Genomic DNA, 15,178 nt, shown 5'->3' on the forward strand with positions numbered 1-15,178 from the left:
CCAGATAGGGAATCAGCAACAAACCAAAATAGAAACCACCCAAGTCCACCGTGGTGAGTGAACCAGTCAGTACAAGGGGCAGAAATGCTATCTGTGCATGGTCTGAGGGCCGTTGCGTCATGAAGCGTTCTGTTTTTACCTCACTTGGAGGAGTCTGGGGGAGAAGTAGGTGAGACAGGAAGGTGGGTCACTCGTGGCTGTCCCGGGCAGAGGGGAGGGTTGCGGTGCAGGGAGGAGCCCATTCCCAAAGGGTGTGTTAAACCAGGAGCCTGTACTCTTTAGACCAGGGTGGCTGGATATATTCAGACTTGAGGGTTAAAAAGGCCAGTCAGGTGGGGAGCAGGGGAGAAAAGTGCCCTCTCCTGTCAGGCTGCTATTGAAGTGCCCAAGATAAAAGCCGTCTCATTGCAATTAGGTGGGAGTTCAGTGGATTCTACAAGAGAAGATTGGGGTAGGATTGTAGGAGAGATCAGCAGGTGGAGGGTGGTGTGACCAAGCCAGCTCAGTCAGTCCATAGGTTTTCCAGCCCAGGAGTGATGATTAAAAAGAAAAAAATACAAGTAGATAACATTGTAGCATGACCCCAGCCAATTCTGAGGTGGGTTTATTTTGTGTGCTTTTATTCTATTTTAATTACATGCAAGTAATAATGTCAGTTCTAGGTTAAGGGAACAAGCAAGACAATAAACACAGTCAAGGAACAGGCAAGGCAAATAAACAAAGTCCTGTTTCTAAGGCAATAAACAAAAACACTGTTTCTATGGGCTTATCGCTCTCTGAGCCTACTTCCCTGTCCTAGCCCAATGTCTTATTCTTGCCTGAAGTCTACTTTGTTCTAGCCTAAAATCAGATTCCTGCCTGAGCTTCCCTATCCTGGCCCAAGGTCAAATTCTTGCCAAGCATCCCGAAAAGCTCTCCACAGTGAGGGAGTGAAAGCCGGTTAGTATAATCCACAGGAAGTGTGTTTTTATGGGGGAAAGTCTATCAAGGGATTCAGATGACTTCCGGTCTTACTAGATTGGAAATTCTCAATCTGTAGATTTGATTTAGCATCACGAATAGGTTTGAATTTAACTTACATGATTGACACCCCACAAAGTAACTTGACATCTGTTAACATGTCCCTTGAGTGTCCCCTGCACTTGGGTCTCCTCTTCCTTTGAGGAAGTGTCTCTTCCATGGCCATACTGTCCTCAGGAGAGCACCCAGACACCTGCTCCATTGAAGATCTGAATACGATTTTGATTACGTCATGGATGGCTTCCACATGGAAGATGGTGTCTTGCAATGTGAAGTTAGCTATGCTGGTTAGTGGCTGAACCAACAAATGTATTGTTCTCTTACTCTATGTCAGACTGTGCCTAAGTCCTTTTTCTGTTGCTCTGAGAATATACCTACAGCTGGGTGTGCCTTTAATCCCAGCACTCTGGAGGTGGATCTTTGCAAGTCTGATACTAGCTTGATCTTTCTATCGAGTTCTAGGGTAGCCTCAGGGACATAATGAGAGCCACAGACAGACAAAACATGAATATGTTTGAGATAGACACTTTCTAAAGCATGAGAGAGAGTAGATTTCACACCCAGACCTGGAGGCTCACATTTGCTGTAAGCAGTAGGGCTCGGGTGCACATTGTCCAGTGCTTTAAAGGTTGGGTGGTGTTTGTCCTCTCTGCGCCCAAGATTGCTTTGGTGAGCTGTGATTGTCTCTTGCTGCCTGCTATCCTGTGTTCATTGTTAGGTTTATCAAACCTGTGAGCTTGAGTATGCTGATGACAGGGTTAGGGTTGTACTGCTAGAAGAGACACCATGAACACAGCAGCTCTTACGAAAGGAAAACATTCACCTGCAGCTGGCTTACAGATTTAGAGGTGTAGTCCATTTTCATCATGGCTGAGGTGCAGGCAGACACAGTGTGAAGACAGAGCCCAGAGTTCTACAACCAGATCAGTGGCATCAGGCAATAAACTAACTGGTTTGGGACTTCTGAGACCTCAAAGCCCACCCTCTAGTGAAATACTTCCTTCAGCCAAGGCCACACCTCCTAACAGTGCCACTCCCAATGGCCAAGCATTCAAACACATGAGTCTGTGGGGACCAACCTATTTAAAGGAGCATAGGGCCCCACATGATACCCCCACAGTTCTCTTTATACTTCCAAATACCACAAGGTAAGCATCTGATGGGAGGTTCGGAAAGAAAGAACCTCAGCAGCCCTCTTTGATGTTATTTTCCCTTTGCTTTTGGCACACTGATGTCCGCCACATTTACTCCAGGTTTAGAACCCGTGGTGGATCCATTGCCTTTCTCAGGCTGTGACAAAGAAGTGTTTATCTGATACACAGTTAAGGCTGTCTTGTGGCCAGGCCTTGATGTTTCAGTTTACCCCATCTAGAATCTTCCTCATAGACAGGCCCAGAGGTTTGTCTCTTTGGTGGTTTCAGATCCTCTGCACCTGACAGGAAGTACCAGCCATCACAAGTGGGATCATTAGGAGTGTTAGTCATGGCTCTGTTAACTAGCCATGAAACTCTGACCTCCAGGCTGGGCATGACCACTGCCATCTTGAAACCCACACTTTCTTAACTTTGTGCTGACTACTGTCATTGGCTGACAGAAGCAAAGGCTCACAGGCAGCTCATGGGGCAGGCCCTGAATGCATGAGGGCTCTCCCTGAGGCTATGTAAATGGTTAGTTAACAGCTACTGGAGGGCAGGGAGCCTCTTCTGTAGTGGTATGCCTGCCTTAAGTTGTCCTTGCAGCACATAGCCCCCATCCCTGAGTCCATAAGTAAGTCTGCTAAAGTCACTGGCTTACTGCTCTGGATGTGGCAGTGAATTAGTCTGCCGTTGGTATTCTATCTGGGATGAGCAGCTTTGTGCACATACCCTCCTGGGAACGTTCTCGAGCTTGTCTGTAACTAGCTCAGGTGCAAATCACTTGAGTAAAAGTGTTGTGTCCTGCACAGGGAAAAAGCAAACGAACAAGATTCCTGTCTGTGGACAACACAGTGTGGACACTCCAGGGGCTCTTTGCAGGAATTATTCTTCAGTCATACTTGCCTTAGTTGTGAACTCCCTTGAGGCTGAAAACCTATGGCCACAGGCCCATGTATCACTGGTCTCTTGGATGGCCAAAGCAAGCCAGGAAGAGTTAAGAATTGTTGGTGCCAGCCTGCCCTCCCTTCAGAGACAGAGCTGAGATTCTCTGTCCTAGAAGATTGGGCTGTGGCTGGAAATGACCCACCAGCTCTATCCTCAGCACCGAGCTAAGGCAGTGAGCAGTGCCCAGCAAGGTGAAGTGGAGAGGAGCTTAGGGCCATTATCAGAGGTGCCACAGGAGTGTGCATTGCGTCAGGGGCAAGGGCAGAGGAGGCTGTGGTTTGACTTCAGTTCACCTCCTAATGAGGAATTGATGAATGTTCTGGGGTCCTCCATGCCTGGCTTATTTGGGCCCCCCTGGAAATTCTCTTTGACCCAAGTCACCTGTAGATGCATGCAGTGGGCAGAGAGCCTGGGAGGTGTTTGTGGCAGCTGATACCCTGTTCTCTTTCTTCTGATGGGGCCTTGGAGGGCCACAGGTGGACCAGTAAAGCCAAGGCAGGGTCCCTGAGATGGTAGCTTCTTGTCTGCAGAGGATATTGCAAAGAGAAACATCTGGAAGGCACTATGTGTATATATAAACAGGACCTGTAAGAAAAAGGGGCCGCTCCAGGGGCCCCTATAAAATACCAAGTGTATGAAACTATTACCTTCCCTTTCTCTGAGGCTTAGTCTCTCTCAGCCATTCAATTCTTCTGCCAGGGAATGGACTTTGCAACCTCTAGAAAACAGTCCCATCATAACATCATCCACCCATCCATCATCCATTTATGCATCCATCATCCATCCATCATCCATCCATCATCCATCATTCATCCATCATCCATCATCCATCATTCATCCATCCATTATCACATCATCCATCATTCATCCATCTATCCACCCATCATCTACCCATCCATCCATCATCACATCATCCATTCATCCATCATCCATTTTTCCATCCATCATCCATCATCTATCCACCATCCATCCATCATCCATCCATCCATCCATCATCCATCCATCATCACATCTCCATCATTCATCCATCATCCATCATCACATCATCACATCATCCATCCATCCATCCATCCATCCATCCATCCATCCATCCATCCATTCATCATCCATTTTTCCATCCATCATCCATTTTTCCATCCATCATCCATCCATCCATCATCCATTTATCTATCCATCATCCATCCATCACCTATCCCTCCCTCCCTCCCTCCTCTCATCAGCACCTGCACAGTCTCTTTTCTGGGGATTCTTGGTTCCTAGCAGCCAGTTTTGGCTTATGGTTCACTTTCCCTTGGGGATGGGGACTCCTTGCAGCCCTCAGTCAGCAGAAGAGATCCTGGAGTGCCCTGGCCCTCCACTGAGTTGTAGGCTGGGCCTTCCTGTTCGGCCTAGCTAAGGTGGAAGGGTGTTGCTCTCCCCTTTAACAGGCCTTTGGCAGGTGCCCATATGCACCAGGTGTTTCCTACATAGATGGTTGAGTTTCCGATGCTTCCCTTTGTCCTTGACACGCCAGAGGCAGTACTCAGCCACTGAGTCATGGCATGAATGCCAAGTGCCTCTATTTGCTACCAGAAGCCAGAGTGGAGATTGCTCATCGCTAGGCCTCTTGGTGCTTGTTCACTTGGACATCTAACGCATACCTGTGCAGTGCTGCTGCGTGAGGGAGATCCTAGAGAGGGCCATTTGTCCGAGGCTCACCATGCTTGTCCAGTTGTCTGTCTCCCTACCTCTCAGCATAGCTAGAGTTCAGCTCCTCGGTGTTTAGAACTGTGTGGCGGTATAGGAGTGGTGTGGTCATGCAGGCCAGAGGTCTTTCCGTTTAAGGAGCATGTGGGGAGGATGGATTTGTAGGCAGAGCTGGTTCAGGCCAAAGCTCCCCATGAAGAACCTCGTTAGCTGCTGTGGAAGAGGGAGGGAGGGACTTTCCTGTTCCTTGGATGGTTTGACTGTGGTCTGTCTCCACAGGCTCTTGCCCTGTGGGATTGGCCCCAGCTGGCATGCTATTTTGGTTGTAGAACAGGTCACTGGGGGCATCTGTAGAGCTGTTTCCTTCCAGTGGAGCCACTCCCTCCTAGAGGGGAAAGGAATGCTCAACACCAAGAACTAAGCAAGGAGGCTCAGAATGATCACGAATCCTTCTGAGGCTATACCACAAGAAGGAATTGTGAGTCTTTACCCTTTTTTTAAAAGATATATTTATTTTATGTGTGTGAGTACACTGTAGATGTCTTCAGACACACCAGAAGAGAGCATCAGATCCCATTACACAGATAGTTGTGAGCCACCATGTGGTTGTTGGGAATTGAACTCAGGACCTCTGGAAGAGAGGGGCTGAGCTACCTCTCCAGCCCCTGAGAGTCTTTAATAGAGCTGCCATGCAGGTGAGCAGGGAACTCTGGGGACGCTGCTTTCCTGAATGCTGAGGTGGTTTCCACTGATGCAACCGTCTCTTAGTCCTGCCCTGTAGCAGCCTCTCACCCATGTCAATATCACCTGTTGTTAAAAAATGATGTCCCAGGTTTCAGCACCAATGTTAGGAAAAGGATGGGGTGGGGTATGGCCGAGGCCTGAAGGCAAGGGAGATTCCTCTGAGGGATCTATGTAAAAGTGAGAAGGTCGCCTAGCTAGTCTCGTGTTGTGAATGCTGGAAGTGAGCAGTTTGTTCATGTCTTTCTAAGAAAAGTCATGTGACAAGGCAGGTCCTTGGGACCACCTAGTCCCTGCCTCCTCCTTGTGTCTGTTCTGGTCACGTGCCCTGAACTGCTTCTCCATGCTCTTTACCATAATAAACTGGCAGCAACTTCTGAAACCTGAGCCAGGGTCACTGTGACAGCACAATACAATTCATCATGAAAGACAACTCTCTTTTTAGGAGAGACAGGCTGAGACAGAATCACACCGGGTCTCAGAGTTTTCCAAGAGGAAGCTGGAGAGTTCCAGGTGAACTGTCTTCTTCGTGTGGAGGCGTCATGTGATCAAATAGCTGGAGAGAGGAATCCCCATTTTGTTTGCTGAGTCCTGGGGATTGGAGAAGTGGGGGCTTTGCTCTCGAGGCCTTTGCTTCCAGGTTTCCTGGGAAACCTTGTGTGTTGTGACTCTCCATTGTAGCAGGTTACATCAGGAATTGACCTGTTTACTGTCTACTCTGTTGAATAGCTGCTAAGATGCTGGTGCCCAGTGAAATCAGTAGAGGCTGCTCAGCCAGTATCCCTTTCTTAAGTGACAGGTGGCAACAATGTTGCTATATATAGGCAAAGCTGCGATGGTCACACTGAAAAACCCAGCAACCTCTTCCTGTAAGCTATTCAGCATTGCTCTCCTTTCTGCAAATTTGCTTAATCACAGAATTTTGTGAGCACCGACCAGCTGTCTTGCTACTGTGTTCTTGTTTCTATGGGAACATGTATTCAGTGACAACCCACTTTGGTTTTGGGGGGTTGTGGTGGAGGTGGAGTACTTGGGGGTAAGTGTAGTCCCTGAGAGTCTGTCTGCTCTTTGCAGCTCAGCTTCTTGCTCTTCCTCCCTTAGGCTCTGTGCTGTCCTGGGCCAGGAGCGTCAGTTAAGGTCTTAAACTGTCTGGGTGAGGTGTGCCATTAGAGATCCTAGGTTTATCCTGAAGACAGTAAACCATTTCCTGAGCACCCTTTAGTGTAAATTACATCTTGAAATAATAACTTGGACACATTAAAGCAAACAACATTAAATAAAAGTCGTATCATTAGAGTAAAGCACACGCAAAACTCACCATCCTAACCATATAAAAAAATGTGTCATGAGGCCAGAAAGGCTGCGCAGCAGTTAGTGTAGTTGGAGCTCTGGCCACACAGGACCTTGGTTCTGTTTCTTTCACCCACACAGCTCACAGTTGTCTCCTTCCAGGGAATCTTCTGACCTCTGCGAGAACTGTGTGTACATGGTGCACATGTGTATGTGCAGGCAAAACACCTGTGAAACATATAAGATACATTTTACTTATCAGACAATGCTGTCATTATTTATAATGTGCAGCTGTCGTGCTCTGGGGGAACATCCGCTCCTGTCTGTCCCACCAGCCCCAGGGGTTACTGGTTGATGTGTGTGTCTGTGATCAGTACAGTGTCCTCTGGTATCTGCCTGCCTTCTCTGAAGCTCGAGCTTCAAAGCCCTCCCTCCCCCTTGTTTGTCACTGTTTGAAAGCTTACTGTCAAACAATGAGCTAGTTTTCCAACAATCCAATGCCGAAATAACTTGTCCTCAGACCGGAATGGCTGGGATAAATTAGTTTGATTTCCAGTTCATTCTGGTGACACTGTAAAGGGACATCCCAAAGTCACTCGAAATCAAAATATGAGGAAAAACTGTTAAGTGTAGCATCTATTGTTATGTGAAAATAATTGTGGGGTGAGTATAGCTAAGTACATTACGTGGTTGTATGAAAGTGTCACAATGAAGGCGACCAATCTACGTGTCCCAGACAAACCAAACAAGTTAGGAAGCGTTTTCCATCCTCCTTACCACAATTCAAACATTTTCTATAAGTTTAAAATTATATGCAGAAACCTTGGTGGCATTTTCTGGCCTCATCTCCATGTTCTTAGGGAAGGTGAGAAAACATCTTTGGCAGAATAAAAGCCATGTGGAAGCAGAAATGCCTTCAAAATCCCCGGGGCTGCTGCGGCTCCCCTTGCTGGGTAGTGGGCCTCTTTGTCTTGGAGATTTTACACTTACCGTTGGCCTATCCTCCCCCTCCCCCGCCTTCCCCAGACACTTGAGGTTTCTCTTGTGAGTGTAGTCCACTCAACACTTTCCTCTTGTGACTGGCTTGCTTCTTCAGCCCCCACCCCTCATGTCTTTGAGGTTCATCTGTGCTGTAGCACGGGTTGGAACCTCCCTTGTAAAAGGCTATGTAATACTCCATGTGTCTGCACTTTTGAGCTCTGGGACTCACCACAGTGAATGCGGGTGGGCAGGTAAGGCCTCAGGATTCCTATTGAATTCTCCTGCATGTATATTCAGAGAGAGATTGTGGGATCCTAGGACAGCCCCTTTCACACAGTCTAGCAAATGCTTGCTCCCCTGCCCCCTTTTCCTTTTGCCCAGAGCAGCAGGAATTTTGTGCTGGGAAAGTCCTATTATTAGAGTGGCCCCTCTTATCCCTCATTCTCCTCCCTTTCCACATCCGAGTGAAAGAAATACTTCTCTGGAAAAGCCCCTTCCTGCGAGAGGAATTTCAATGTCTTGGGGGCTTCTCTGCCCAAATTACTCCCACAGCAAGCACTGAGCCTGGCTGCGTTTCGTCTCTGCACGGCGTCTGCATTGCTCAGGAGGCTGGACATCCTGTGACCTTCCCTCTGCTCGGGCCCCGGGGACTGTAAAGGCTTTATCACAGGGGTTTCCAGAGGACATGGGAGGGGACGGAGGGAGGCACAGCTTCGTCAGTGCAGAATAGATGAAAATATCTGTGTTGAGCAGTGTGTTGTTATTATTATATATTAATATATTTATTATATTATTATAATATATTATTAGTAGAATATTCCTCTGTTGGACATGATATAGTAAGAGATTTGTGTCACTAAGCGTACTCGTCTGTGTGTGTTAGTAAGTAGCCCTTGCCTTTGTTGCTCTGAGCTTTAGTGTTTGTCTCCCTTCTCTCATGTGTTTGCTTCTCAAGCCTTGGGCCCTTCATGGAGGCTTGAACCATTAGTTGTGTGAGAGAAGCCTTGTCAGGGACATTGCCTCATGGGATTATGGAGGCTGTGTGTGTGTGGGGGGCAGATATCCTGTGAACTGGAGATCCTAGGATACAGGGATCCTAGATTCACTTCCATATCTGAAAGCCCCAGAACTGGGGAAGATAGCAATGTAATTCTCAGCTGTTCATGGTAGCCCTGGAATCCGAAGACCAGACACCCCTGCCCTGGGTGCTGCCCTTAATGTGGGTGGATCTTAGTCTCTCAGGATACAGATCCTGTCGGGATGCAGGATGAATACTCAGAAGCACATTAGTGTGTCTCTAGGGTCTCCTTAATCCTGTCTCACTAATGCCAAAAATTAAGCATCACAGGTGCGGCTCATAAAACTTGTCTTGCTCAGGTTCCTAGCCACTTGCAGGGCAGCTGCTGAGAGCCTACTCCCTGGTATGTGTCTGGCATGGTAGCATTTGTCTGTTTCTTCTTTAGCACTCTTGCTATTGAGAACCACGTCAGCAAGCTGTACCATAGGCCTAGGTGCCTGTGTCTTGCCATGGGATGGTGGCCTGTTCAGCTCCTAGTGCAAGTGAGTAGCTGCACATACGAAGTAGTCAGGATTGTCAGCGCCAGAGTCCTCATTGTGTGCTGTCTCTTCCCTGCCTCATGTCAGAGGGGAAGTGACAGGAGCTTGGAAGAGGGAGAAGCTACTCCTGGCAGGGAAGGATGTCTGGGAACTGGGATTGAGGCACTGGTTTCATTACTCCTCCCAGGTTGGCTGGAATGCACTTCCTTCGCTTGGATAGGGAGAGTACAACGGAGTGTGGCTCCCGTGCCTGGCTGGGCTGCTGCTGGTTGGGTACTGTTCCTCTCCTCCGACTCATGCCCTGAAGGCCAAGTTGTCTGATTCCAAGTTTGTCTTCTTTGCAGGCGGTTTTAGTGAATAATATCACCACCAGTGAGAAGCTCATCAGAGACCTGCAAGGTAAGCCCTCCTAACCCCCAACCGCCTCCAGCTCAGCAGCTGCCTCAAAGAAGAGCTAGCCTGGCCTGACTCCCATAAGGGTCTCAGGTGACTCTGTCACTGTAACTCATGTTAGAAGTTATTGAGCCATTGTGAATGTATTATTTACCCACCTGTCTTTATAAAATATTACTGTGTACATGGCAAGTTATGATGGACATAATTCAGCCTGTTCATTGGTTTATGGGTCTTTAAGAAATACTGGGATGGGATGTGCTGAGGGTGGAGCACTTGCGTAGTGTTTGCAAGACCTTAGGTTCAGTCCCCACCAGCAAATAAGTGATCACTTTGGACAAGTAGTACTCACTAATCCAAGACTCTGGGCACCAACATGGGGAAGGTCCCGTACTTGATCTCAGGCCAAGGTCAGAAGGCACAAACTTATTTAAAACTTGGTATAAAGTTATCTTCAAGCTGTGTGTGTAAAGCACACATTGGGTCTGGTGAGGTGGCACAGCGGCGAAAGGCACTTGCTGCTAAGCCTTACGACCTGAGGTTGATCCCAAAATCCACACAGTGCAAGGAGAAACTGACCTTTGACCTCTACACACACAGAGTTGCAAGCACTCACACACATAAGGAAACTAGGCGATTAAAATAAGTCCTACTGGACATTTTTAATAGGATCAAGGTACAGGCTCCTGTGGGAGCTGCCCATGTCGGTGGTGGGCTGGCAGGGTGTGGCTGCCCTCTTCCTCTCCTTCCTTCTGAGGCAGTTGTGCTGCCTTGTGGTTCTGTTGTGGTTTGGCTTTGTCTTGTTTTGTTGAAACAGGGTTTCTCGGTGTAGCCTTGGCTGTCCTGAAACTTGCTCTATAGACCGACCACCAGTGGCGTGTTTAAAGGCACGCACTGCCACTACTGGAGTAGGTTCTTGTGTGTCTTGTGTGTGTGAGTGGCAGGATAGCCACAGAGACCAGTGAGGTGACTTGTCCTTTTGGCTTAGACCAGTTGAAGGCGCTGCAGAGGAGTTACGGCAGACTTCAGCAGGACATCTTCCAGTTCCAGAAGAACCAGAGCAGCCTGGAGAAGAAGTTCTCCTATGACCTGTGAGTGTGGCCCAGTGGGGAGGTGGCTTATACCTTGTCATGTGTGGCATGTGAGAAGAGACATTAACTTCTGAGACTCAAGTCCTTTAGCAACCAGTGTCTATTTGAGTATAAGTCAGCAGGGCTTATTATGCAGAGTAAGTAGGAAAGGTACATTGTGCACACTCGCGCGCGTGCACACACACACACACATATGCTCACGTGCAAACATTAACGTGTGTGTGCACACACATACACACAAGCAGTGCTCAGCAGGACCTGACTTGTCACTATACATTAACATGTGTGTATCATAAACATATACATTAACATGCATGTATCATAAACATGTACGTTATATGTCATAAACTGAAGCACAGTTGTACCACTTTGGCAATCTGAACACTTTAAAAATGTCAGCCATGAACTGGAGGGGTGGCTCAGTGGTTAGGAGCACTGGCTGCTCTTCCAGAGGACCCAGGTTCAGTTCCCAGCACCCACATGGCAGCTAACAAACCTCTGTAACTCCATTTCCAAGAGACCTGATCCCCTCTTCAGACTCGTGGGCTCCTGCACACGCATGGTGCACATGCATACGCTCAGGTACACACACATACACGTAAAAATAAGTATTTTTTTCTTAATGCCTAGCGTGAGCTAAAAAAATGCTTAGTATATTGTGGCATGATTTGGATAGGTTGTTGCTGGATGTGAGTGTGGCAGGTACCTCGTTGCCTTGAGAATTTTCCACATTTGACAATGAAACTTTAGAAGGTAGGCCACGCCCACTGGGAAGACAGTAAAGGACAGATCATGGGTGGAGCCTAAGGCCGCTGTCTGTTTAGTTTCCTCCCCGTTAGGTTAGAGAACAGTGATCAGAGGAAGCAGACCCACAGCCGAGCCCTAGAGCTGCTACCTTCTCCCACACGGACTTCTAGTCCATGCCTGTCTGCAGGACTGCAGCCCCCGGCTTATTCAGGCTTTCTCTTACCTCATACACACCAAATTCATATAGCTACAAGGAGTTCCATCATTTAAAAGCTACTTGGGCTGTTATCCTTTGACAAGACAGCACGGGTTTAGCCTGTCACTAGATGTGCATTGCTAAGTTCCTCGATTCCTTTTGTTTCATTTTGAAATGGGCTTCCCTGTGTAGCCCAAACTGGCCTCGGGTTTGTATAGCATAGACTGGCTGGAACGCATGTTCTTCCTCCCACTCGAGTGCTCAGATCCCTGTACAGTAAGTGTCCAGGAGCACCGAGGTAGCCACATGGCTAAGTTAGTATCTTTCCGGGAAATGACAGGCATCCCACATGGCTGTTCTTCCGGCACACACAACTTTTGTGACACTGCACTCATAAACCCAGCCTTCCTTGCTTTTTTGATCTCTGAACACTCTGATTCGTCCTCCCACTGTGAGGGAGTAGCTGGCAAATGCTGGTGCTGGAATGTGGTAGCGACAGCCCCGGTCCTGTTGATGCCATCACAGTGATGAATTCCTGTACCGGGTGTAGAGATCCTTAATGACACTCTGGCCAAAATCTGCACTATCCGGAGTGCCATTAACGGCCTAGAGCTGTGCACCACTGGAGTTTAGCCAGTTAACCCGCAAGGATCTGCTTTGGGCACGTACCTGAAAGAGCCAGCCTGGGACCTCCCAGGAGTTAATGCTGACCTAGTCTGCATTGTGTCTCAGGATCTGGGCCTTACCTTGAACAGTCTGCTCCTTCCTCCTGATGCTTGCGAGTTGGAATATGGGGGAGTGGATTCCTGAGAGGAGGAAGGAGGCCCTTCCTGATTACCTCTGTAGAGTCGAGCAAGTGAAGCTGGAAATTCCTCTTTGTAGGCCTAAAGGTTCAGGAGTAGAAGATGGCCCGCTCTTCATTCCTCGGACAGCTAAGTTTCTTTACCCACTGTGTTCCAGCCCCTTTATGCTGGTCTGCCACCTGCGGCTTGACTGACCCTGGCAAGTTTTTCAGTGAAGTTTTTGCTTATTCCTTATCAGTTCCAGTCTCTGTGTGTAGAATGTTGTGATCCAGTGATGTTTTGAGCTGCCAAAAGATATGCTCCAAGTTACGGGCTGAGGCTCCAAAATGCTTCCAACTCAGGCAAGGCTGCCCAGTGTGGGCTCTGCAAGTCTTCTGGAAATGAGCTGTCTTATGGCCCTAACTAGAGCAGCACCTCTTACCTTCCCCATCATCTAAAGCAAGTAATTTTAGCTCTGCCTCTCTGCCCTTTGCTGAAATGCTCTTACATTTTAGGGGGAGGTGGTGCAAGGGTTCTGTGTATCTCAGCTGGGGGTCTCTGACAGCTAGGTAATTCACCATAGCCACTCACAGAGCAGGACAGCTCTCCTGACTACGGAAGTTTCCCTGCAAAAGATGTCACGGGTGAACAGCCACCAATGGTGGTTATAAGGCAAAGTCTGAGGAGGCAGAGCTTACTTTCCCCATGGAATCTGGGAATCCACGATTTTGTATTTTTACCAGCCAAGAAGCTGTCACAGCTCAAGGTCCACAGGTGGTAGCTGGGTTTGTTTATATAGGCATAATTGATGACATCACTGGCCATATGTTCGAGCCCCGTCTCCAGGCACCTTCACCTCCTCTAGGAGGTGGGGCTGAATGTTTCAACCTCTAGCCTGAAATGTGCAGCACCCTAGCAACCCACCCTGTGAGCCATCTTATCATAATTGCCACAGGTCTGGTCCAAGGAGCTCATGGATGAAGATGCTCTGAACACCAGGAAATCACAAAGCTTTTAGGAACTTGTATCGGTAGCCAGTGTTTTTTGATATAGAGGGGGTTGGGGTGGGGTTGTTTAACGAAACTTAGCAAGTCTGTGGTTATCAGCGGGTTTCTTCGGTCATCGAATATTTATAGACTGACGCTCGCCCTTGCAGTTCTCTTTCAGACATGTCCTGGGTAGGAAAGGGCTGTTCTGTCTCCTGCTGCAGTTGGACTGTGGGCGTGGGACAAGGGAGGGAATGTGTGGGACCTGCACACATCTTCCATTTGCCCTCACCAGGAGCCAGTGTATCAACCAGATGAAAGAGGTGAAGGAACAGTGTGAAGAGCAGCTAGAAGAGGTCATCAGAAAGCGAAATGAACCATTAGATTCCAGAGAAAGAGACAACCAGCGTCAGCAGGTAATTTGGGTCTGCTCTGGCCTGGGCGTCCAGGAGGTACTTGCTCCTCTCCTCACAGTTTTGTCCTACGGGGTTGGTTCCCTGTGGTATAACAGAGCAAAGCCTGGTGCCAGGATGCCCACACCCAATCTTGGGTACTGGCCCTCAAGCTCAGCTTTGCCCTTTAAAGTCTCATGTCCCTGTGGAAGAAGCTGATGCTGTCTGGTTTGAACATACTGAGGTCACAATGTTAAATACCGTGGCCAAGGTCAGTCTGGCCAATGGATATCCCATAGGGACATTCTCACTTTCTTCTGATAATTAGAGCATCATCTTTTCAAAGAATGAGCTTTTCTTTTCATTGATTTTTCTGTTTTTTTTCATTCATTTAAATTAAGTTATAAGCTAATTCATGTACCTTTTTTTCTAGTCACTTTGACCTTGGGTTTAATTGGCTAATTTGTCCCATAGCTTCTAAAGGCACAATCTTGATTCCTGGATACAGATCTTCCTTTCTCAAGTATGGATTTAGTGCTACAGATACTGTTTTACAAAGCATTGCTTTTACTGCAGTCTACACATGCAAATTGCCCTCATTTATATTTACCAAGACATTTTAATTTTATTTATATTTAACTTTTTTAAGGCAGAGTCTCACCATATAGTTCTGTCTCTCCTGGAACTCACTATGTAAACCAGACCGGCCTCAAACTCACAGAGATCCATCTGCCTCTGCCTCCCAACTGCTGGGATTAAAGGCATGATCAAATTATTTTTGAAATTTGAGACTTTTACTTTAAGCCATGTGTTATTAAAAGTCTGAATCTTACTCTCCACCCATTTGCAGATTTCCTAGTTACCTTTCTGCTCCCAGTTCCTTGTTTAATGTTACTGTGGTAGAAGACCAGACATGGCATGCTTCCTAATGTAAATGTGCTAAGATACAGTTTTAGCCTAGAATGTGGTCTGTGTTGGTGAGCATCCCTTCTGATAGTTTCCTTTTGGGTTTCTCAGAAATTTTAATTTTCCTGTAGTTTGAAATGATAGTTTTATCCTGCTTGATGTTCTCTGAACTCCCACAATATCTATAGTTTGGATTTGACACGAATTTGGAGGATATATATTTTTAAATTATTTTATGTACACTGCAGCTGTCTTCAGACACACCAGAGAGGGCCTCAGATCCCATTACAGATGGTTGTGAGCCACCATGTGGTTGCTGGGAATTGAAC

The 15,178-nt window shown here is 47.5% G+C and overlaps 1 protein-coding gene across 2 annotated transcripts in view; it reads left to right on the plus strand.

Moving 5' to 3' along the window:
* GOLM1 (golgi membrane protein 1) overlaps nt 1-15,178 on the plus strand; it is a 36,719-nt gene that overhangs the window by 14,899 nt on the left and 6,642 nt on the right. For both annotated transcript variants that reach the window (XM_080915293.1, XM_080915294.1), the window contains exons 4-6: nt 9,701-9,755; nt 10,738-10,840; nt 13,847-13,967. In XM_080915293.1, the coding sequence (XP_080771419.1) occupies nt 9,701-9,755; nt 10,738-10,840; nt 13,847-13,967 (279 nt within the window). The remainder of the gene's footprint in view (nt 1-9,700; nt 9,756-10,737; nt 10,841-13,846; nt 13,968-15,178) is intronic.

This window comes from Micromys minutus, assembly GCF_963924665.1.
Source record: "Micromys minutus genome assembly, chromosome: 1".
Classification (NCBI taxonomy): Eukaryota; Metazoa; Chordata; class Mammalia; order Rodentia; family Muridae; genus Micromys; species Micromys minutus.